Genomic DNA, 23,563 nt, shown 5'->3' with positions numbered 1-23,563 from the left:
ACAAAAGCATATAGTGCTTCACTTGGTCGAGACCAACTAGAATATTTGGCGAGTCCAATGGCCGAGTCCGAGACAAGTCTGACTTCAAATACCAACAAGTCCAAGACAAGTCAGAGACAACAGAAAAGCGTCTTGAGTCCGAGTCCGCACTCAAGTAATACAGCCTTGCCTCTAATCTCCTCCCAATAAGTAACTAGCCTACCATATAATCATACATTTCTTTCTGAAAGAGGTCTGAGTTTGGTGTAGTTTACTTATGATTAGTACTACTCAGCCTGTGAATACTATTGTAAATGTGTTTCGTGGCTCTGGAGGAGCTTTGTCAATTGTGAAAAACCCAGCTGCATCAATTGTGACCATTCTTTTTTTCAAAATGTCTCTCATAAGTAAGACTAATTTGCCTAGTCTTTACGGGTCTTTAGACAGCGGTGAAAATGCAGACAATGGACTGAGGGAACCTTTTAGACTAAGACTTTTTAGACTTTCGACTGGGGACTTAAAAGTATTAACAAAATATTAACAATTTAACAATTTATTTAATAGCATGCTGCTTGTGGTGTTGTGGCTTGCTGGGTGGGATTAACTGTATTAATAACCGGTAGAAACGCCCGGCCCAGAGTTAACTGGAGCTGACCGGAGCTAACCACTAACCAGAGATAATTGTTGCTAACCGAGCCTTCATTATATTTATGGACTTCATTATATTTATGGACACAACCCCGAATAAAACCAGACATTTTATTAAGTTAGCTGTAAAAGTTTTAAACTGGAAATCTGTTCAGATGAGATCTTAATGTGTGCAACATGGACATGTAACATAGTAGGCTACAAAACAGTCTGCTTAACTTTATTAAGATCCACAAAACATCACATTATTATTACACTTTATCACATTAGAATATTTATTAACCACTTAGTGTGAGAGTGGGCAAGTTGTGTTCTTATGCTTTTGTGTTATGGTTAGGATGTGCTGGTAGGAAAGACATGATGGTAGGAATGATGGGTAAGATGTTTTGTGTGTGTGTGTGTGTGTGTGTGTGTGTGTGTTTTGTGTTTGTGTGTGTGTGTAATGAATGTGTCGCAAGATCAGTTTTGCATATATACTGTATGTTTTATAATGATGCACCTTGATGAGTTTTTATATATATACTGTATGTTTTATAATGATGCACCTTGATGAGTTTTACATAGATACTGTATGTTTTATAATGATGCACCTTACTAGAGTGGCTCTATAATCTCATTGTATGTAAATGCAATGACAATAAAGGCATTCATTCATCTATAACAAACAAAGTTAAAGGGGTGATAGATTGTACCTTGTCATAGTTGAAAAATGACAGTTTGGTGGGTAAATATCACTGTAAGAAAAAAATCTGTAAAAAAACGGATATAGTCCTGGCAGAAAATTACCAGGAATTTATCCGTTAATGTCACGGACACTTCTGTTAATCCTAGAACGGATAATTCCGTAGATTTCAGTATATTCTCTGTTTATTCACAGACACTGCTGTTAATCCTAGAACGGATAATTCCGTAGATTTACAGTATATTCTCTGTTTATTCACAGACATTTCTATTAATCCTAGAACGGATAATTACGTAGATTTACAGTATATTCTCTGTTTATTCACAGACATTTCTGTTAATCCTAGAACGGATAATTCCGTAGATTTACAGTATATTCTCTGTTTATTCACAGACACTTCTGTTAATCCTAGAACGGATAATTCCGTAGATTTACAATATATTCTCTGTTTATTCACAGACATTTCTGTTAATCCTAGAATGGACAATTCCGTAGATTTACAGTATACCCTCAGCAGAATTTGCTACTAAGAAATGTCTTCACCACGGAAAAATCTGTACCATTTCTATGGACAGTTTCTTTAAATCTCAAACATAACATTCTGAATAGTGTTCTTCCACTCTAATGCTAAAATACAATGACAAATCACCAGACCAATGTAATATAATGAGTTAGAATAACTAAACATGTAATACAGCAAAATGATCAAATACAATCACCACAACATATATAAATTGAACATGTTTATTTTTTTTGGGCCCACCACCTGTGGGAGGAACCGCTGGGGTCGGGTGCGCTGCCACATGGGTGGCAGTGAAGGTCAGGGGCCTCAACGGACCAGACCCGGGCAGCAGACGCTGGCTCTGGGGACGTGGAACGTAACTTCTCTGTGGGGGAAGGAGCCGGAACTGGTGCGGGAGGTGGAGCGCTACCGGTTAGATCTGGTGGGGCTTACCTCTACACACAGTCTCGGTTCTGGAACCATACTCCTGGATAGGGGTTGGACTCTTTTCTTCTCCGGAGTTCCCCAGGGTGTGAGGCGCCGGGCGGGTGTGGGGATACTCACAAGCCCCGGCTGAGCGCCCTACACGTTGGAGTTTACCCGGTGGACGAGAGGGTCGCCTCCCCACGCCTGCGGGTTGTGGGGGAAAACCGTGACTGTTGTTTGTGCATATGCACCAAACAGGAGTTCGGAGTATTCGGCCTTCTTGAGACCTTGACTGGAGTCCTGCATGGGGCTCCAGCGGGGACCCATTGTTCTGCTGGGGACTTCAACGCCAACGTGGGCAATGATGGAGACACCTGGAGAGGCGTGATTGGGAGGAACGGCCTCCCTGATCTAAACCAGAGTGGTTGTTTGTTGTTGGACTTCTGTGCTAGTCATGGATTGTCTATAACGAACACCATGTTCGAACATAGGGATGCTCATAAGTGTACCTGGTACCAGAGCACCCTAGGCCGAAGGTCAATGATCGATTTTATAATCGTTTCATCTGATCTGAGGCCGTATGTTTTGGACACTCGGGTGAAGAGAGGAGCAGAGCTGTCAACCGATCACCATCTGGTGGTGAGTTGGGTCAGGTGGTGGGGGAAGACTCTGGACAGACCTGGTAAGCCCAAACGTGTAGTGCGGGTAAATTGGGAACGTATGGAGGAGGCCCCTGTCCGACAGACTTTCAACTCACACCTCCGGCGGAGCTTTTCGTGCATCCCTGTGGAGGCTGGGGGCATTGAACCCGAGTAAACAATGTTCAAAGTTTCCATTGCTGAAGCTGCAGCGAGGAGCTGTGGTCTTAGGGTCTTAGGTGACTCAAGGGGCGGTAACCCACGAACACCGTGGTGGACACCGGTGGTCAGGGAAGCCGTCCGACTGAAGAAGGAGTCTTTCTGGGATATGTTATCCCAGAGGACTCTGGAGGCAGTTGCAGGGTACCGAAGGGCCCGAAGGGCTGCAGCCTGTGCCGTGATGAGGCAAAGCAGCGGGTGTGGGAGAAGTTTGGAGAAGACATGGAGAAGGACTTTTGGTCGGCACCAAAGTGCTTCTGGAAAACTGTTCGCCACCTCAGGAGGGGGGAAGGGGAACCATCCAAGCTGTGTACAGTAAGGATGGGACACTGTTGACCTCAACTGAGGAGGTAATAGGGCGGTGGAAGGAGCACTTTGAGGAACTCCTGAATCCGACTAATACGCCCTCTATGTTAGAGGCAGAGCTGGAGGATAACGGGGGATTGTCGTCGATTTCCCAGGCGGAAGTCACTGATGTAGTCAAACAACTCCACAGTGGCAAAGCCCCGGGGATTGATGAGATCCGTCCAGAAATGCTCAAGGCTCTGGGTGTGGAGGGGCTGTCCTGGTTGAGGAGGAACAATGCGGATTCCGTCCTGGTCATGGAACAACGGACCAGCTCTTCACTCTCGCAAGGATCCTGGAGGGAGCCTGGGAGTATGCCCAACCGGTCTACATGTGTTTTGTGGATTTGGAGAAGGCGTATGACCGGGTCCCCCGGGAGATACTGTGGAAGGTGCTGCGGGAGTATGGGGTGAGGGGGTCTCTACTCAGGGCCATCCAATCTCTGTACGACCAAAGTGAGAGCTGTGTCCGGGTTCTCGGCAGTAAGTCGGACTCGTTTCAGGTGAGGGTTGGCCTCCGCCAGGGCTGTGCTTTGTCACCAATCCTGTTTGTAACATTTATGGACAGGATATCGAGGCGTAGTCGGGGTGGGGAGGGGTTGCAGTTCGGTGGGCTGGGGATCTCATCGCTGATCTTTGAAGATGATGTGGTCCTGATGGCATCATCGGCCTGTGACCTTCAGCACTCACTGGATCGGTTCGCAGCCAAGTGTAAAGCGGTTGGGATGAGGATCAGCACCTCTAAATCGGAGGCCATGGTTCTCAGCAGGAAACCGATGGAATGCCTTCTCCAGGTAGGGAATGAGTCCTTACCCCAAGTGAAGGAGTTCAAGTACCTTGGGGTTTTGTTCGCGAGTGAGGGGACAATGGAGCGGGAGATTGGTCGGAGAATCGGCGCAGCGGGTGCGGTATTACATTCAATCTATCGCACCGTTGTGACGAAAAGAGAGCTGAGCCAGAAGGCAAAGCTCTCGATCTACCGGTCAGTTTTCATTCCTACCCTCACCTATGGTCATGAAGGCTGGGTCATGACCGAAAGAACGAGATCCAGGGTACAAGCGGCCGAAATGGGTTTCCTCAGGAGGGTGGCTGGCGTCTCCCTTAGAGATAGGGTGAGAGGCTCAGTCATCCGTGAGGAGCTCTGAGTAGAGCCGCTGCTGCTTCGCGTCGAAAGGAGCCAGTTGTGGTGGTTCGGGCATCTGGTAAGGATGCCCCCTGGGCGCCTCCCTAGGGAGGTGTTCCAGGCACGTCCAGCTGGGAGGCCTCGGGGAAGACCCAGGACTAGGTGGAGGGATTATATCTCCAACCTGGCCTGGGAACGCCTCGGAATCCCCCAGTCGGAGCTGGTTAATGTTGCTCGGGAAAGGGAAGTGTGGGGTCCCCTGCTGGAGCATGAGCCAATCAGAGTTGTTCCCTGCACCGCGCAGCTTAGTTTATAGATGTAGACAGTCACAGAGGACAGTTACGTGAGGAAAATTCCACAACAGGTAGCAGTCGGTCATCATAAGCCAGTCACGATGTTTACCAGTTTACCAGTAAACGCAACATTTTGTCCTGTCTGTTTTGTTTTTCAGACGGTAGGCTACCGTTACCTGCTGTGTAACGTGTTATTAGGGTTTACTAGCATGAAATGCAGCAATGTTTATGTTGCCTCTAACCTGGGCTTCAGAGCATCAGAGCGCAACGCAGACATGTAAGTGGCAGTGTAGTGAGCCACCGAAATCCGCGTTGCTATTTCGTCTGGTAGATACCGGGCACCACATTTGCCGTTAACGTGAACAGAAAATTGCATTGCCTGTATCTTTCACGGCAAATGTGCATGTGTGGAAAGCGGTCGCACAACAGCTGAAATGGCATACTCCTTCACAGTATCCTTCAGTAAAGGAGGAATGTAGCACAATATGGATGTATTAGTAGGAATGTGGCACAATATGGATGTATGTAGCACAATATGGATGTAAAAGCGGTTATAATTAGCCTAGGTAACAATAAAATTAGTTTTGGTTAAAATCAACAAATAATCGTGATAATTAATCGTGATCTCAATATTGATAAAAATAATCGTGATTATCATTTTGGCCATAATACGTGATCAAACTGGTTTACGGAGCTTTGGGGAAAAAAAAAACGTTCATAGCGTTCTATGAACGGAATGAAGCATTTTAAAGTGATGGTTCGGAGTAATTTCACTCTAGGGTCCTTTGCACCATGACCTTGAGCCAAACACTCACCCAGAAGCTTTTTTCACCTGGGTCTAACATTGGGAGAGTAGCGTAGAGTAGCGTTATCAGCTGAATAGCTTAGCGCAGGGGCTAATGGATCCGAAGTGTTTCTTAACATTACCCCACTAATAATGCCCGAAATGATACCAAACGTCTACAGTAGTACAAATAGGTTATGCACTCATAAATGATGGATTGTTAAGTTTGTAAGTACACCAGAAGTGTATGTAAATAACACTTGCCTATTAAGCTATTCAGCTGATAACGCTACTCTACGCTACTCTCCCAATGTTAGACCCAGGTAAAAAAAGCTTCTGGGGGAATGTTTGGCTCGAGGTCATGGTGCAAAGGACCCCAGGATGAAATTACTCCAAACCATCACTTTAAATATTGCTCGATCACGTGAATTTGATTGTGGGAAGCACAAATTTGTAAATCATTTTATCCATTAATAATCTGGTGAAAAATCTGATATAAGAGACTGATCAGCCAGCAGGGTTCATACGCATTTTAACCAATACTTTTCCATGACTTTTTGACAAATTTCCATGGCTATGTGTTCCTGAAAATGTCAGTCGACATTATACAATAAGAATACAAATCTGTCTTAAAGTTTACTATCAGAGGTTTTAACTATAAAATGAATGACAATGTATGTGGTTCATAGTGGGAACCCTGAACCAGTCACTGGTAATGACCGATCAGCTGAAAATCGGCTGGTCTTAATTGGGGACAAATAAAACGACCATGAAATGATCAAATTGCCATACTTACATACTACTTTCCAATTCAGCTATTGCATTAATAATGCAATCTCAATTTGCATCTCATTCATGTGAGTTTGTCAGCTGAAATACGTCTTACACTATACACTCACAAGCCACTTTATTAGGTACACCTGCGCAATCTAATGCAATCCAACACAACAGCTCTGTCAGAGGTGATAGGTGAAGGTGATAATTATACTTTATGGTTATTATTGAGGTTGTAGTGGGTGGTGCTGGTGTACTCAGGGCTCCAGACTAACTTTTTTCACTAGGAGCACAGTGGCCCCCAACTGAAAATTTTAGGGGCACAACCAGAAGATTTAGGGGCACACACCCTAAATCAACATGCTAACCAAATATTCACATTTCTATTAATTTCCACTGTATTACTAATACATACTTTGATAATAGATGCAGAAATTACAATATGCTGTTTCAAATTCAGTGTCACTTTTGAAATTGCAACATAGAAGGTAAACTGACAGCCCCATTGCTGTCATGACAGGAAAAAAAAAATATTTTTTTATTATTGTATTTGTATATTATTTTTTAATTTTTATTTTCATGATGACCGTTTTTAATTTCTCTTTAATGTTTCATGTAATTGCCTTGTTGCTGAAAGGTGCTGTAGAAATAAAGTTGCCATGCCTTTCACCCTCAGCCTGTCAGTCAGGCACCAGGGCACATAAATAACTGTTGTCCCTGGCTGCTCGTTTCAGAGGAAGTATAACATCAACAGCACTGCGACCGCTTTCGGCTCGCCATTAATATCATATCGCAGCAAACGCTGCCTGCGTGACGTTATGAAATATTTTTATAGTTAGCTAAGAGTTGAGAGAGATAGGTGAGAGAACCATAGCCCATACATAACTAAATTAAAATCACATTTTCCTTTTTTTTTGTGGGTGTGTCCAAAGTCTAAATACTTTGCCTGCAAACCCAAGTAAAACAGAGCTAGATTTTCTGTGTAGGCATGTTGCACTTTATCACTCTCAGCAGCCTTACTTTGGTCTACATCAACATCATTACTTTGGTCTGCATTACTCACATCAATTCCTTTATTCTCTGCAACATGTGCCCTCTCACCTGGAAAATACTGTTCTGCAGCTTCACACAGATGAACAGGTGCTATCTGGGTGACACTCCACCCTCTGTGATATCTGGACAGATGAGATGAAAAGGATGTTTTTACATTAAATGTCTTAGAACGTAAGCTTTGAAAGACCTTGGCGAACCTGTAATATAAGTGCCTTTGACGAAATTCAAACTGTAAATATACTATAGTTATGCCGAAAGTGTAGCTAGCTAGCCGCGATCTTTTCCCATTGTATTGAATGGGACACATAGCTAGCTAGCTGCTCCTCCTAAGAAGACCCCTGACGTTCACAAAAATGCCTTAAATTGAAATCGGACACAACTGTTAGCTTTGAAAGACCTTGAGGTAGCTGTGATATAAGTGCCGTGACGAAATTCAAACTGTAATTAAAGCTGCAAGCAGCGATGGACAGGCCCTCGCGCCTCGGCATGCGCCAGGGTTACTGGCGGACGCCGCTCCTTGCGACCGTGCATTTGCGCGGCACTCAGACACCGCAAATCGTCACCAATGAAAAGGGAACTCCCTGCCGAGTTCAACGATACCTCACACAAGACTCTTCGTCATACGGTTCATTAGCTGTGAAAAGGGGCGTGGCTAAATCATAGGGGGCGGGTCAAATCATCACCAATTAAAAGGGAAGTCTCGGCTGAGTTTAATGATACCGCTTCTTTGAAGAAGGAAACAAGGAGGACCGCACTAGCCAGAGTAAACCCTGATGAACTTCTGGCAAATTTGAGATTTGCTCTGCAAGTCAGTCTGGCGAAGAGTCCATTCAAACCCATTTCCAATGTCCCCAAAATTGAGGCACCAATCACAACCGCTGAGGCGGGCTTTACACCAATCACGACCGTTGAGGCGGGCTTTACACCAATCACAACCGTTGAGTCGGGCTTTACGTGACAACGATAGCGCAGCGACGGCGAGCAGCTTTTTTTTTACATTCAACATGTTGACTACCCAATGTGCCCCGAGGCATTTGAGCTGCGTCCGTTGGTGACGCCCCTTTGAACTGTCAATGAACCTTTCCCAGACCCACTCTTAGTTACAACTGAGAAGGGTCTGGTGTCAACCAGGCTAGAACCACACATATTCAAAATCCAAATTTCAGGAACAGGAGTCTTCTTCTTCTTCACCTAGAAAAAGAAAAAGGATATTGAAAAGAACAAGAGACCAGCATCATTAGAAAAAAGCGTGAAGACTACTGTAGCTGTAATACGTACTTTGAACTGCGTGGCGCAAGAGAGTTGATTGCAATATATGATCTCAACGCTAGATGGGAAAAATTCCCACACATTGGACCTTTAAAACTTTTACAGCCAACTTAATAAAATTAATTAAAGCTGCGAGCAGCGATGGACGGGCTCTCGCACCTCTGCGTGCGTTGGGGTTACCGGCGTACGCCGCTCCTTGCGACTGTGCATTTGCACGGCACTCAGACGCCGCAAATCGTCAACAATGAAAAGGGAACTCCCCGCCGAGTTCAACGATACCTCAAACAAGACTCTACGTCATACAGTTCATTAGCTGTGAAAAGGGGCGTGGCTGATGCATAGGGGGCAGGTCAAACCATCACCAATTAAAAAGGAACTCTCTGCTGAGTTCAATGATACTTCACACAAGAATCTACCTTAGATGGGTCAGCATTTATGAAAGGGGGCGTGGCTTAAATATAGGGTCGGGCCAAAGCATCACCAATGAAGAAGGAAGTCTCTGCTGAATTCAATGATACCTCACACAATACTCTACCTTAGACGGATCAGCATTTATGAAAGGGGGCATGGCTTAAACATATGGGGCGGGTCAAACCATCACCAATTAAAAATGAACTTTCTGCTGAGTTCAATGATATCTCACACAAGGGTCTACATCAAACGGGTCATTAGTTATAAAGGGGGCCGTGGGTTAAACATAGGGGGCGGGCTAAACCATCACCAATGAAGAAGGAACTCTGCTGAGTTCAATGACACCTCACACAAGACTCTACCTTAAATGGTTCAAATGTTATGAAAGGGGGCGTGGCCAGGGTAAGTGGGCGTGGTTAAAGTATAGGGGGCGGCTCAGTATCACATGTAGACCACACATTCTGAGTTTCATGTAAATCGGAGGATGTTTGTCATATAAGGCGCATTTCCTGTTGGGCGCTATGACCAAAAGTCAATTTTGGCCTGTAGGTGTCCTCAGGCCTGGACCCTTGTCAATCGTGAGAAATTTCGGGCAGATATGACAACGTACACTTAAGTTACAACAACTTCTTTGCTCATCGCTAAACACTCAAAATGGCCCCCACGCCACGCCCACACCGTCTGAGAGAAAAGTTTTTCTTTTAGTAACTTTTCATCGTTAAGGTGTTGGGATGATACAGACCAAGTTTGAAGTCCATCGGGTGAAATCTCTAGGAGGAGTTTATTAGTACGACATGTGGAAATGGCCAAAATCGCACTAATTTCGAACTTTGAAATCAAAATGGCGGACTTCCTGTTGGGTTTAGGGAATGGCTCTAATGATGTTTTTTGTACATCTTGACATGCTACATACATCTACCAAGTTTTGTGAGTCTACGTTAAACGCACTTCAGGGGCTCAATTTTTTTTACCAGCGAGCCATTTTTGTGCGCCTATTCCCAAAACCCTTAAAATACGTACATTTTCACCAGAGTTGATGCGACCGCCAAATTTGGTGAGTTTTTGAATATGTTAAGCCCCTCAAAAAGCCAATTCATTTGCTGGGAAAAAGAAATAATAATTCCTTCAGTTTCAATAGGGCCTTTGCCGCTGTCGGCGCTCGGGCCCTAATAAGGGCACAGAGAACAACTGAAGGCTCGGTTAGCAACGATTAACTCTGGTAGCGGTTAGTTCCAGTCAGCTCCAGTTAACTCCATCATAAAGATATGTAGCAGAACACGCTGCCGTAAAGAGGGTGAGCAACAATAAATGACGTTCGTGGCCGCGGTGTTTCTGCGGTTTCGTACAGTTAACCCTACGGCAAGACCACCAGCAGCCTACTACTACCAATAGCCTGAAGTGCCGCGTTGATGCTGTGTGTCATGCACGTGGAGGGCTACTTCACGATTGGGAGGGGCTGGAGGCCGCTTGTCTATGTGCACTTTAAAAAATTTAATTCGGATTTTATCTACCTGGGCGGGTCTCAATCTACCTGGGCGGGGTGCCCAAGTATGTAAGAAACTATGTATGGGAAACACTGCATTCATATAAATGAATGGTTAGTGGGAAAATGTTTATCGTTAGGGCCCAAAAACTGACAACTTTGGGGGTGAAGGCCTTATTGAAATCACTATGTTTATTAGGGCCAGAGCACCAAATAACGTTCGGCGAAAGCCCTATTGTCCGGGAAATGTGTAGGAAGGTGTGAGGGCCTGATCATTGCTGCTTTTTTTTGTTGCAATTCCTCAGTGACTAGGTAAGGTTGCTAGAAAAGAGTAGGTTAGTTAGGTCACTTCAGATATCAATATATGTCATTATCTACAGGTACGTCACTATCTTCTATGCACTGAGATACCACAACATCATGACAGTGAGGAGAGCCGGCTGCATTATCGGGGGAATCTGGACCTTCTGCACGGGCTGCGGGATCGTCTTTATCGTCTACTCAGACACCACCCCCGTCATCATCTGCCTGGTCTCCATGTTCTTTGCCATGCTGCTCATCATGGCCTCCCTCTACAGCCACATGTTCATGCTGGCACGTTCACACGTGAAGCGCATCGCTGCCCTGCCTGGCTACAACTCCATCCACCAGCGGGCCAGCATGAAGGGGGCCATCACACTCACCATCCTGCTGGGGATCTTCATCGTCTGCTGGGCCCCCTTCTTCCTCCACCTGATCCTCATGATTTCATGTCCACGCAACCTCTACTGCGTGTGCTTCATGTCCCACTTCAACATGTACCTCATCCTCATCATGTGCAACTCTGTGATTGACCCACTCATCTATGCTTTTAGGAGTCAGGAGATGAGGAAAACTTTTAAGGAGATTGTCTGTTGTTACAGCCTGAGAAACATCTGCGATCTGACAGGTAAGTATTAAGAGACATATAGACCAATGATGGTCAAGGATGGAGCCTGGTCAGAATCAAGAAGACAGATAATTTATTACACTGGTTGATGAGAAGTGGGACAGAATTTGCGATGGAGGGTACAACTCATCCAGTTCAAGATTATGCATTGCTTCTCTTGGACTCCCTCCAGATTGTTCAGACTTGGTTTGAAAGACACCAAATTGTTTGAAATGTAAGACAGAGGGCAGCTAATTACTTCATGGCCTATGGTCCTGTTATAAGGTCCAGGGGTCTCATTTATAAATACGCCACTTCCCACGCAAAGGTTGTGATTTATAAAAAACAAACTTGACGGGAGAATGTGCGGTCCTCCCAATAGGAATTGGCGACGCAGATGGTGAGGTGGTGAACTGAAGTCAGACTGCAGAGAGTAAATGGGAATAATATTATCCAGTATTGATGCCTCACGCACATTCTTTCACTCATATATCATCTACGTTACCATGAAGATGAAATCCAGCAGTGTTATTTGTGCTTGTACAGAGTGATAATTGTTCCATAAACACCTCCAACTCAAATCTTAAATCAAAACTCAGTCTTAATATTTAATCAGCGCTGTCTCGCAGGAGGAGGAGATGGCCCGACTGCATGGAATACAGGATAGCATCAAATACCCTAGCATTAGATAATGGCAGAACACAGAACACTAAATATATGTCTTTAAAACTGTGCATATATCATCAAATGTCAAAGTCTGGAAATACAGCCGTTAAGCTCTCGCGCAATCGTTATACTTAATGTCCTCGTTATCGGTCCTAACTTTAATACTGTTCATAACAAAACCTGCATGAAGAAAAGTGTGTTTGCCTATTACATTTCGATTTCAAATTGTATCTCGGGGTGGTGGATACCACTGATGCTGTGATTTTAGCAAGGTGTTAACAATCATAAAATTGTTGTAAACATAAATACTGCGGTGAATCCGTGCGTAATGCTGCATGATGGCACTGCTGGCCCTACAGGAGGACTCCGCTAATGGACGAATCAGGAAAAAAAGAGACTTCAGGGACCATGACAATGACTGGCTAATATGCCGATTTAAATTCCCTAATATAGCTGTAATAGTAATATAGCTGCGCTCTTGGATCTATGTACTGAATTGGGTCCAGTAGAGAGGGCAACGCACCGGAACCGTGCCATATCCTGGTCCAAATACAGGTTCTTGCCACTCTGGGTGAAACCGGCTGTTTCCAGAGGGAAATGTCAGACAGCTAAGTGTTTTTTTAAATAAATATTATATATAATCTTCAACTTTATCACTAAGGCTTGTTTGGATATAATATATAGTTCTGTTAAATCTTATTATATACATCTGGTATATCGAAGTTGTCCCCGAGTGCTGTAATGCCTGCCGTTTTGGAAGATTTTATTAATAAAGGTAGTCTATAGATCAGGGTTCCATACACTGTGCAAGAACAGGCCAAAATTATAATTCAATTGGCAGCAATTCCTGAGCGTCTGAGAGGTTTTTTGCTTTTTCTCCGCCAGTCGTCATGATTCAGTATGATTCGGTGTAACGAAAGAACAACTGCAAAGGTCATTAACATACTTATCAGCATTCACGAGGTGCTTTGCATTGACTATTTATGGTTAAAAATGGGCGTGTACAGGGCGGGATAAGAGGCTGATCCACGAACACACACTTGTAGTCAATCTGTGATTTATAAAGGGAACATTGCTTACAGGTGTGCGTACACACGGTTTTATAAATCAGACTTTTTTCCGGCGTATGCCATTTTGAGCTTTTGGCCGTACGTACACTTATAGTATGGATCTTACGCACAAATTTATAAATGAGACCCCTGGAATTCTGGACTGGGATACATGATAACCTCTGTCTGTTGCATGTCTGTTCAGCCCAAGATTATTTGTTATAGGACAGGGGTTTTCAATAGGTGAGGCGTGCCTCCCCTGGGGGGCGCAACACACCAAAAAAAAAAAACTCTGTATGCAGCTCTATTGATATCGGTAATTGTGCGTGCGTGTATTAGCTTTAAAATGTATTGTTTCCTTGTCCCAAGTCAACAGAAGTAAGCATTAAGGGAAGAGACAGGACCCAGCAAAAAACTTAGGAAATATGATCCTGAGTTAAAGTTAGGTTTCACCTGGTCGGTGCACCGCAGAGTGTGGTCTGCAAGGAGGTGCTAGCAAATGACAGCACCTCCACCTACTTGTGTGAGTGTGGGTTTTCCGCACTGACCCTGATTAAAAACAAATACAGATCAAGGCTGCAGGTGGAGGACTTTTATTTCTCTCTGCAGCGCAGCCCCGCATCGAACACCTCTGCGTATCAAAGCACGGCCTCACTGTTCCCACTGACAGACGCGGCATCAGCTGATTTTGCCGGGGCTTCAGCCACAAATGTATTTTGAAAAGTTGACTGACAAATATAAAACCGGACATCGCTTTGTGTCCACTCTCGCTGTAAAAAGCTGTGCAGCTTCACATTTATAAAGGACGCGGTCTACTGTCGACATGCTGCGGCAGATGTTTCGCGTTTGAGCTCTGTGTATTTCTGTAGTTTCGGTTTTCCACCTCTGATGTAGAGCAGCATACAGCCACTTCCCTAAACTTTGTGTCATTCAGAGACCAGAGACTCAAACGAGGTTCTGTGTCTGTCAGAAGGTCTGAGATCTACCATATCAGCAGAGCAATCACGTATGGCACAGCAGGCTATGGTGCAGGTAGATTATTTTCTGAGATATAGTGACTTTACTCTTGTAATAGCCTATTATTTTTCACGAAATATCACAACTCCTCCAAATCTCAGAGAGTTATATTTAGAATGTGCACAAAGTTTTGGACACAGAAATCTTGCTCAAACATCTGAAATATTACAGTCCAGGGGTTTATTAATAAATTAAAATGAATAATGTATAATTGAGGTTACTGCCTCAACAAAAGATGCAAAAGAGAAGAGTAAATTATGCCTAAGCTACATGTGTACTGACTCAGGTATAATTAGAAAAGCAGATCTAAAGGAGAATAACGCAATACAGAATGCCTGATAGCCTAACTGCAATATATTCCATTAGGTTTTTATATTTGGATTGTAATATGTTTCCCTTTACATAAAGATATTTCCAGCATATTGATTCAGAAAAAGGTAGAAATAAGTGCATACAAATTCACCAGAATGCAGGAAATGAAGTGTTTAATGTTCAAAAGTTTCGGAGGGTGGACCCCCAGACCCCGCATCATAACACGTTAAGCATGTTTTGTTGACTTGTGGATAGGCCCACTGATTTTGTGATGATTTTAAAAGTAGTCTCAATTAGGCCTGCATGAAGTTGGAAATGATTTGCTGTTGCAAAGAATCGTTTATGAATGCACTTTTAAAAAAGTTGTGGAAATAAAATGTATTCAATATACAATATAAAAAAATATATTGTATATATATAATAAGACGTTCTGTGGTGATTTTGCATCGTCTCCATCTTTCGAAGGCCAAGCTATCTAAAATGTGCCCTAATGTAAATCCTTTATGTGACCAATGTGGGATATTTCCTGCCTCGTTGGGGCACATGTTGTGGTTGTGCCCAAAGTTATCCAGTTTCTGGGACTCAATATTTAAAACTTTGTCTGATATTCTGTGACACATGGTTAAACACAACCCAATGTTGGCTGTATTTGGAGTACCAGGAGAGGACAGTCCTCTTACAGGACCTACAGTATTCTCTCGGTAGCAAGATTCATAACCCTTCTAGCGCGTAGATTAATTCTATTGAACTGGAAACAGGCACAATCTCCTACTTTCACTATGTTGATCAAAGACGTTATGCAGCACCTAAAACTGGAAAAACTCAGATATACTGTACATTGTGTGGTTCCGTTGAAACATTTTATTTCTTGGCAACCCTTCATTGATATAGTAAAAGCTAGGCAATTAATATCCCCTTGGCTCTTACCTTAACTCTTGGCTATGATAGCTACTTGAGGTGTGATGTCAATGTTGAAGTATGTGGAGCAGCTTTGTACTTTGATTATTATCTAATCAGATTATCTTTTGTACAGGACCTATCTGTTCCTGTCTGTAACAGTTTTTGTAAAACTATTTCTGTAATATTTTATATAATTTGTATGCAGCGACGGACCGAATTTACATGGAGGATACACTGTGTAATGTGCAAAATTATCGTTTTTCTCATTTACTTTTTTTTGTGATCGTTCGGAGGCAAAATTGTAATTGTTGTTAAAATGTTATTTCACAGACCTAGCTTTGGGTCTGCCTGAGTGCAGATGCTTTATATCACCAAATGCCTTGGAGTTATTGCCTTTTCGACGTACTTGGCTCCCGCAATGTTTCTTCTCCAAGCTGAGCACAAATGTCCCTGGTTACATATCTTTAAAAAGATAAATGTAGCAGTGTGATGCAGAGCCGTCTTTTCAGCAGCCTTCCCCTGGCATTACATCATGTGACCCCCCTGTATTGAATTTCTTAAGACGCTTGCTTTGTGTAGCTTAGCCTTTCTAGCATTTTGCAACCTGTCCAATTTATTAGCACTTTTGCACTGAGCTTGACTTTCGGTTTGTGCTTTAACACCCATGTCACACTACTGGGTTTACCAGTGGTAATTTTGTGCACACCAGTCCCTGTATTTATGTTGGACGCTGCATCATTCATTTCCATGATAAATTCAGTCAATCAAAAGTTTGCCGTAACAGTCTATTGTCCGCCTTCATTGGCAACCAATGCATTGTGTTTATGCCTATTTATGTGCGCACACAATTGAAATGGCCAATTAAGTGTAGCGCTACCACACCTCTTGCATTGGCACCATGCAATGATCCAGTGATCCGATCTCCGACAGCCTAGCTCCTGCGTGTCTTTACACCAACAGCTAACTTCTGAAAATCCTTAAAGGAGAATTCCGGTCGATTTCAACACGTAGCTCTGTTGTTTGTAAATTAGGAGTGCTGTCAGTAGCGAGAAAAACGAAAACAATCAGTGCTGCCTACACCGAGTTATCCTCCTGCTAGATTTTGCACCCAACAGGCTTAAAGAGGGCTTAAATGGGGCAAGTTTTAAAGGTGTTTTTAGCATCTAAACATGTTTGAAATGCCATTACAAGTGCTTAGCCATGTGCAGTTATTCCTTCCAAGGGAACACAGCAAATTTGACTGCAGTAGATGTGACAGAAAGGCATAAAAGTTAATAGTTAAAAGTTAATCCATACCTCTGTTGATTTACTGTTTTCCGGAAGTCCACACTAATCGATTGCTGATCTCATACAATCCAATATTCCAAAATGTATTTTTTCCACAAAAAAACGATTTGCCGAGGTTCTCTCCATAGTAATGAGTATGTATCAACAGGCTGTAACCTGACACCACAGTGGAGCGAGCAGAGCTGCAGTTCAAGTGAGTTCAACAGCTATTACGCATGCGCATAGGTAACCTAGCAACGGTGGAGACTCACAGTCAGCTGAGGGAGAGACGAAGACGGAGCTTTGGGATTGTGTCAGTGTTTTTAGAACACCACGAAACATTTCTTCACAGGAAAAAAAAAAGTGTAAGTATTACTTTAGCCTTGGAAAGTATAAATCATAAAAATGTTAACTCCAATTTGTCTGCAGCTGATCTTTTCGCTTTTGGAATGGCATTTGCCTTCAGATAATGGGACTTGACGCTCTTTTCGGTGAAGTCGTCCTCATCAAAATGTCCGCTGCAAACACGGTAATCCCTTTCACGTAATGTTCGCAAGGGAGTTTGCACATCAAGCTGAATGCAACCAGCCACAACTGTAAAATCTCCCGGTGGCAGAGGGGTAGATGCTGAAAGCACAAGCACAAATATATCTTCATTTGGTTTCCGTAATTTGGAAAGGCACAAACTCGAACCATTTTCTCTTATTAGTCCTGTACTAACTCCAAGCTCCGTCTGTCAGCTTGTGAGCCCCTCCCTGCTTTTGCTGACAGTGTCCACCGTTGCTAGGTTACGTATGCGCGATAGCTGTTGAACTCTTGAACTGCAGCTCTGCTCGCTCCACTGTGGTGTCAGGTTACAGCCTGTTGAAACATGCTCATTACTATGGAGAGAACCAAATTGTTATTTTGTGGAAAAAATACATTTTGGAATATTGGATTGTATGAGATCGGCAATTGACTAGTGTGGACTTCACCGGAAAACAGTAAATCAACAGAGGTATTATTAACACAACTCTTATGCCTTTCTGTCACACCTACTGCAGTCAAATTCACTGTGTTCCCTCGGAAGGAATAACTGCACAAGGCTAAGCACTTGTAATGGCATTTCGAACATGTTTAGAAGCTAAAAACATGTTTAAAACTTGCCCCGTTTAAGCCCTGTTTTAGTTGGGTGCAAAATCTAGCAGGAGGATAACTCGGTGTAGGCAGCACCGATTATTTTCGTTTTTCTCGCTACTTACAGTACTCGTAATTTACAAACAACAGAACTACGTGTTGAAATTGACCGGAATTCTCCTTAAGTGTAGCAGAAATCCAAACACCTACTTCATTTGAAAGCCAAATGTTTCATGGCTTTCAAATGAAGTTCCAAATGAGCTGGCTTTTTGACAAATTTTGCAATTACCTGTGTTTCCCATATATAGGTTCTACTTGGGTGCCCCGCCGAGACTACGATGTGAAGTTGCGCGCCACGTGCATGACACAGCGTCATCGACGATTCAGGAGTTAGTGAGACAGTGTTGAGATTTATAATGACATTTAACTGTCTTTATGGGTCATATAGTTTATAGTTTAAGGTTAAGTTGTTAATCATTATATTTGGGCTCCGGGTAATCCGGTATTTTATCTGCTGAACCATAACATTTATTTGACAAACCAACTACAGGACATCAAAGACTGCCCTTCATCTGTATCATCTTTTAGTCTGGTTTGTTTAATATGTAAATAGTTATTTATTTTTCAATTATTTATTTATATTTATTATTATTTATTCATGTTATGTAGTAATTGTTTTCAACAAAAAAAGAAAGTTCATAACCTTTGTTTGACTAGTTTATTACTGAAACCCAGCCATCACATCCTGTACCACCCACCACCACAATTAAATTCTCAACCTGTGGGAAACACTGGTGACAGTGGTACAGTCCTCATCTTTAGTGAAATATTTCTACACCCTTGATGAATCGCTGCTAGTTTGCTGCACCAACCTTCTGACCTGTTGCTTTCCCTGAGGCATGTTGTTATTGACAAAACCATGTGATGTAGCCACTAGTCTATGTGAACACACGGTCAAAAACATATCATAAGTGCTCTAAACAAACAAGTATTGTTAAATGAAAAAGATGAAAAGAGGCGCAACACAACAAGCTCACAGTCTGTCAGAGGTTTTAAAACCAATATTTACTTAAACTACATACATTTTTATTATTCACTGTTGAGCAGATCATTTTCATAATTATGTGTTTTACACCTTTAACAACCCAAGAAACCACACATGACTGTCTATGGCCTCAGAGGGGTGTTACCTTGTTTGTCATCTGTAAGTTGGGAAAAGTAGCCTGCTGCTAAACTTTTGGACGGCATCACCTGTCAACAGACAATTTTGACCACTGCAGTATGCCCTGCCTCCTCCTGCTGCTGCATTTGTGTGACAATTAACAAGCAGCTTCTTCAAATCTTCCAACATTCAGTAGCACAGCTGTTTCTGCTATGATTTGAATTCACTCTCCTGTCTGTGCCTTATATCTACATAATACATATTTATTGCTGCTCTAGTCTGTCAATGTCCTCCCTGATTATCTAGTCATACTCCATCCCTGCCTGTGGTCTGTATTAAACTAGGTAAAGATGTTCACACTTGAAATGTAAAACTTATGTACAAATAGCTTCACAGCACTCTCTGTAAGGGCACTCTCTGTAAGGACGCTTACACCGTGGGACAGTCTGCCGAGGTCAGTGACTCAAATCTGTTCGGTGTGTCCTGTGCCGTCGTCTGTCTGAGGGGCTGTCGGCGTTCATTTTGGCCGACCTGACATGTTCGGTCGGCGGCAGCGCCGTCGGGACTCACCCGGAAATGACGAGCGGAATGAGGTGACTAGAGTCTCTCAAAATCTGATGGAAATCTTTTAAACGGACCTTTGTCGATCTGAAATGAAGACAGATTCAGCAACTGCATGGCCTATTTCTCGCTTAAAATGTTTTCAGAAACACGTTTCAGTGAAATATTTTCGTACAATATGAGATCGTATTCTGAACGGTCGCCATGACAGTCTGGCTTTGAATTTCCAGAGAAAACAAATCCACGTGACTCGTTCGTCCTATCAGCTGCCGGGTTTTATTTCTTGGGCAACAACACAGAGTAGTGCCCATTGGTTGCATCACGTACTTCACTAGCGAACAAGTGCAAGAGAAAACCGGAAGTGACGATGGTAAACATACCAGATAAAGGATGTTCCGTCACCGGAATTAACACCGGAACAGTATTTAAAGGATGTTTTTTTCTGTTTTGTGTAGTAATTGCTTTTTCTACTTTCCATTAATTTTTATTGTAAGCGCTTAATTGTGTGATCAAAAGAAAAGCATATGCTTTTAACCCAATGATATTCTTTTTTCTATAGGTTTATTTATTGAAGAAAAACAGTAATAGTTCCATTTTACTTACTCCATTCACCTCCAACATGACATATCTGTGGAATTATGCCAAATGATTCATTGTTATTGTTGATTGTGAAGTACTCAGTTTTTGTTCCCACAGTAACAGCAGCGAAAACATAGAATTTGATGTGACACTGGACAGAGGTGAAGCCCACATGCTAATTGCATACTCAGTCCTACAATTATGTACAGTGAGACCATATTAACAGCTGTGAAAACATATTTCATTTTAGTTAATAGAATGGCATGGCATGCAAAAATATGAATGTGAGTTTCAGTTGAAACAACCAATGTCACTGCTATGTTAATTAACATTGTTTATTTAATTTATGTATGTCTGAATAAAAGCAAAAGGTAAAATGGTGAGCTGTTTTCATAATATGGTTTGCATCAGTAGCTGTGGTACACTATGGTCCTGTGAATGATGGAAATCACAAGGTTATGATTAATGCAAAAAAATGTAGTCCTAAAATAGGTTCTGGGAAATATGCATTCCATGTGAATGTGGTTAAGATCTGTCATTTTATACAAGATTTAAAAAACACATCCAAGTCCTGAGAGAAAAGCATGATGGCATTTATCTAATGTAAAAGTAAACAAACAAACAAAAACACATACACAGAAACAATCAGAGGTGCATGCAAACACACAGATGAAGAGTGTGCTCATTTAATCACAAAGAAAACTAAATGTACTGTTGGCAGTAGCCTTGATTTAGCTGTCTTCTCATATATGATGTGGCAAAATGGGACCCATTGTAAACTTTCTGCTACAGGATGTCCTTGACCACCCACAACTGTTCATTGGCAGTACAGGTTTGTGTATAGTTGACTCACACTGTAAATGCCACCCAATGAATGTAAAGCACTTGTTGGGACCAGTACTTGTGTTAAACCTGATTTTTAACCTCTGGAGACAAGACACACATGTGGCACATGTGGACACAGACAAAGAGATCTTGGCCTAGCTGGAAAACCCGCAGCCCTTTTCACCAAACTACCAGGAGAAGAGTCACAAAATGTCTCCAGGGAGGGGAATGCAGATAAGGTTCGCACCTTCCTGTAACTTTGATTCTTCTCATTGGTTCAGAGGTTCCTCAAACACAGCATGGGGCCTTAAACTATAAAATCCTCTGACACACAGAAACTAATGTCTGGATGTTTTGGTCTATATTAAAAGGAGTTATTTCAGATACTTCCCTGCTTTTTGATTTATTAGAGAGACACACACGCCCGTAGTAAAGGGCCCTCGCCCGGGTCAGGGAACCCAGAGGCAAGGCAAGAGGCTTCGATTACCACCCTAGATGGCCCCTACTAACGGACTCTTAACCCCCTGTGTATGAAAAGCACTGCCCGAGGGAATCTTTATAACGAAATTATTTTTGTTAAGTACTCACGGTTTTAAGGCCGCTCCTCTCAGGATCACCAAAGGTCCCTTCCTTCCAAAGGACGCCCGCTAGCCTTCCTGGTCGCCGTGTCGAGAGAGGCCAAGCGCTCGGGGCTTTGACCGGCCGTGCAGGTAGGGAAATGCACTCTGCTGAGAGATAACAGGAGGTCTGACTGTCAAGATCGGTTCCCCGCCGGGCTGCAACTCGCCACAGGCAGGTGTGGAGGGAAAATGAGAAAATCTTCCAAAAAAGGCACAAAAATTCACGGGCTTTTGGTTCCCTAGCTCAACACAAGCTCAGGTATTTTTATTTTATATGAAGCACGGAAAACAAAAACAAATAAGCTAAGTTGAACAAAAATGAAAAATGAACACAGTCCCGAACCTAGTAGAGTCAGTGAGTAACTTCTCTAAATGCTGAAGTACTGAAACCCTTGCGTCCACAAGAGAATTTTGCTGGCAAAACTCGCTTATTTATGTACATCTTTCTGGTTCACTCCCCCAAACGCAGCAAGGTTTGTTTCACCAATCTTTATGCCCATGGAGCCAATACAAATACACAGGCCAAAAGGTCACATAGAAGAATATGCTAATGCAGGTATGAGCCAAAAGTCACGTAGACAAGAGGCAGAAGGCACAAACAGAAAACTTCACCTTTGAGCATGTTCCATCTCTATATGATACACAGGCAACATGATCAATGACCATCACATGAACTTCCCCTTTTTCTACAGCAGTGTCCTACACTCTTTCATTTGAAAGCACACAGTCAAAAACATGATCCAATACATACCAGTACTTTTATAGCAATAATATAGGTTTTTAGCTGTTTTTGGTTTAATACATTTCTGAGCAGTAATATATATTCTTAGCTTTTTTGGGGTTTTCAACTGAACCCTCGTTCAACAATGGCAAAATTGCATTTAAGCATAATAATTTTATTTCTACTTTAATTCTCTCACAAATGCTGAAAGGGAGTTTATCTCATTTCCACATGTAGAAAAATGATTCACAAAGTCTGGAACATAATGTGAGCACTGTTTGTCTGAAACAGAAAAATGGGTACAAAGCCACAGTAAGCTATCTTTCTCTGCCTATTCAGTTTTTCCCATGCCAGTTGAGATGTAACTGGGGGTGTAAAAGTCGTAAAGGGAGGAGGAGGCGAAATGGCTCCAAGATGTCTCTTGTGTTTTTTGATTGTCTTTTATGTGTATCAGATTGCCTGTAAGAATTGTAGCGTCATAATAAGCCAAGTGCGTGTGTGCTGTCACTCTGAAGATGCATATAAGCCTAGTGTTTCTGTTCACTCATTTGAGGAACTGACTCCACACTGAGCTGATGTGCTTTTTGTGAATCTGTGTTCCTCTTATATTTGCAAATATATCTTAATAAAATACAAAAACCTAACTCGGTTTAGTCTTTGACTGTCTTATTTGTTTCACTTTACTAAACTTTCAAAACTTTACTCCTGCTGCAAAAGAAACTTCCACAACACAGTGGACACCGCTTTTCTTTTCCTCTCATCAAGTCGACCTAGCTTGTGCTGAGGAGCATGCAGCTTGTCCGCGCCCGTTGACGAGCGGCCGGATTGCGTTCTGTTTTTTCGTGGAAACCTATGGACTGATGGTCTACATACAGTAAGGCTTAGTGTTCTGGGCAGAGATAGAACATAGTATGGTTATTAATGTGCAAAGGCTAATGTTGCCTTTGTTTACCCTTAATGTGATCGATTGATAAGCGCTACTGGCGTGCGTTTGATTTATAACTATATTATGATTGTGACCGCTGAGTCAAATCTGTTTCTGTGAATGTACTTTGATAACGGTGCATTTGTTCATATGTTGTGTTGAATATGTAGCTTGTTCAGGCTGTAAATGCTACTTTTTGCTTCTCCCACTGCTGAGGAGTTTTAGTTACTGTTTGGCGAGATAATAATCTCCGTCGGTCCGTCTGTTCACAGCCGCAAGGTGACGAGAACACCATCCCGCGGTCTGTGT

General features: G+C 42.7%; 1 protein-coding gene across 1 annotated transcript in view; it reads left to right on the top strand.

Moving 5' to 3' along the window:
* LOC114556901 (melanocortin receptor 5) overlaps positions 1 to 11,567 on the top strand; it is a 46,764-nt gene extending 35,197 nt beyond the window's left edge. The window contains exon 6 of the mRNA XM_028580022.1: positions 11,009 to 11,567. Within this exon, the coding sequence (XP_028435823.1) occupies positions 11,009 to 11,567 (559 nt within the window). The remainder of the gene's footprint in view (positions 1 to 11,008) is intronic.
* Positions 11,568 to 23,563: the final 11,996 nt, after the last annotated feature.

The sequence above is a fragment of the Perca flavescens genome, chromosome 6 (assembly GCF_004354835.1).
Source record: "Perca flavescens isolate YP-PL-M2 chromosome 6, PFLA_1.0, whole genome shotgun sequence".
Lineage (NCBI taxonomy): Eukaryota > Metazoa > Chordata > Actinopteri > Perciformes > Percidae > Perca > Perca flavescens.
The sequence above is the reverse complement of the archived record's forward strand: the minus strand, read 5'-3'. Positions and strand labels throughout refer to the sequence as shown.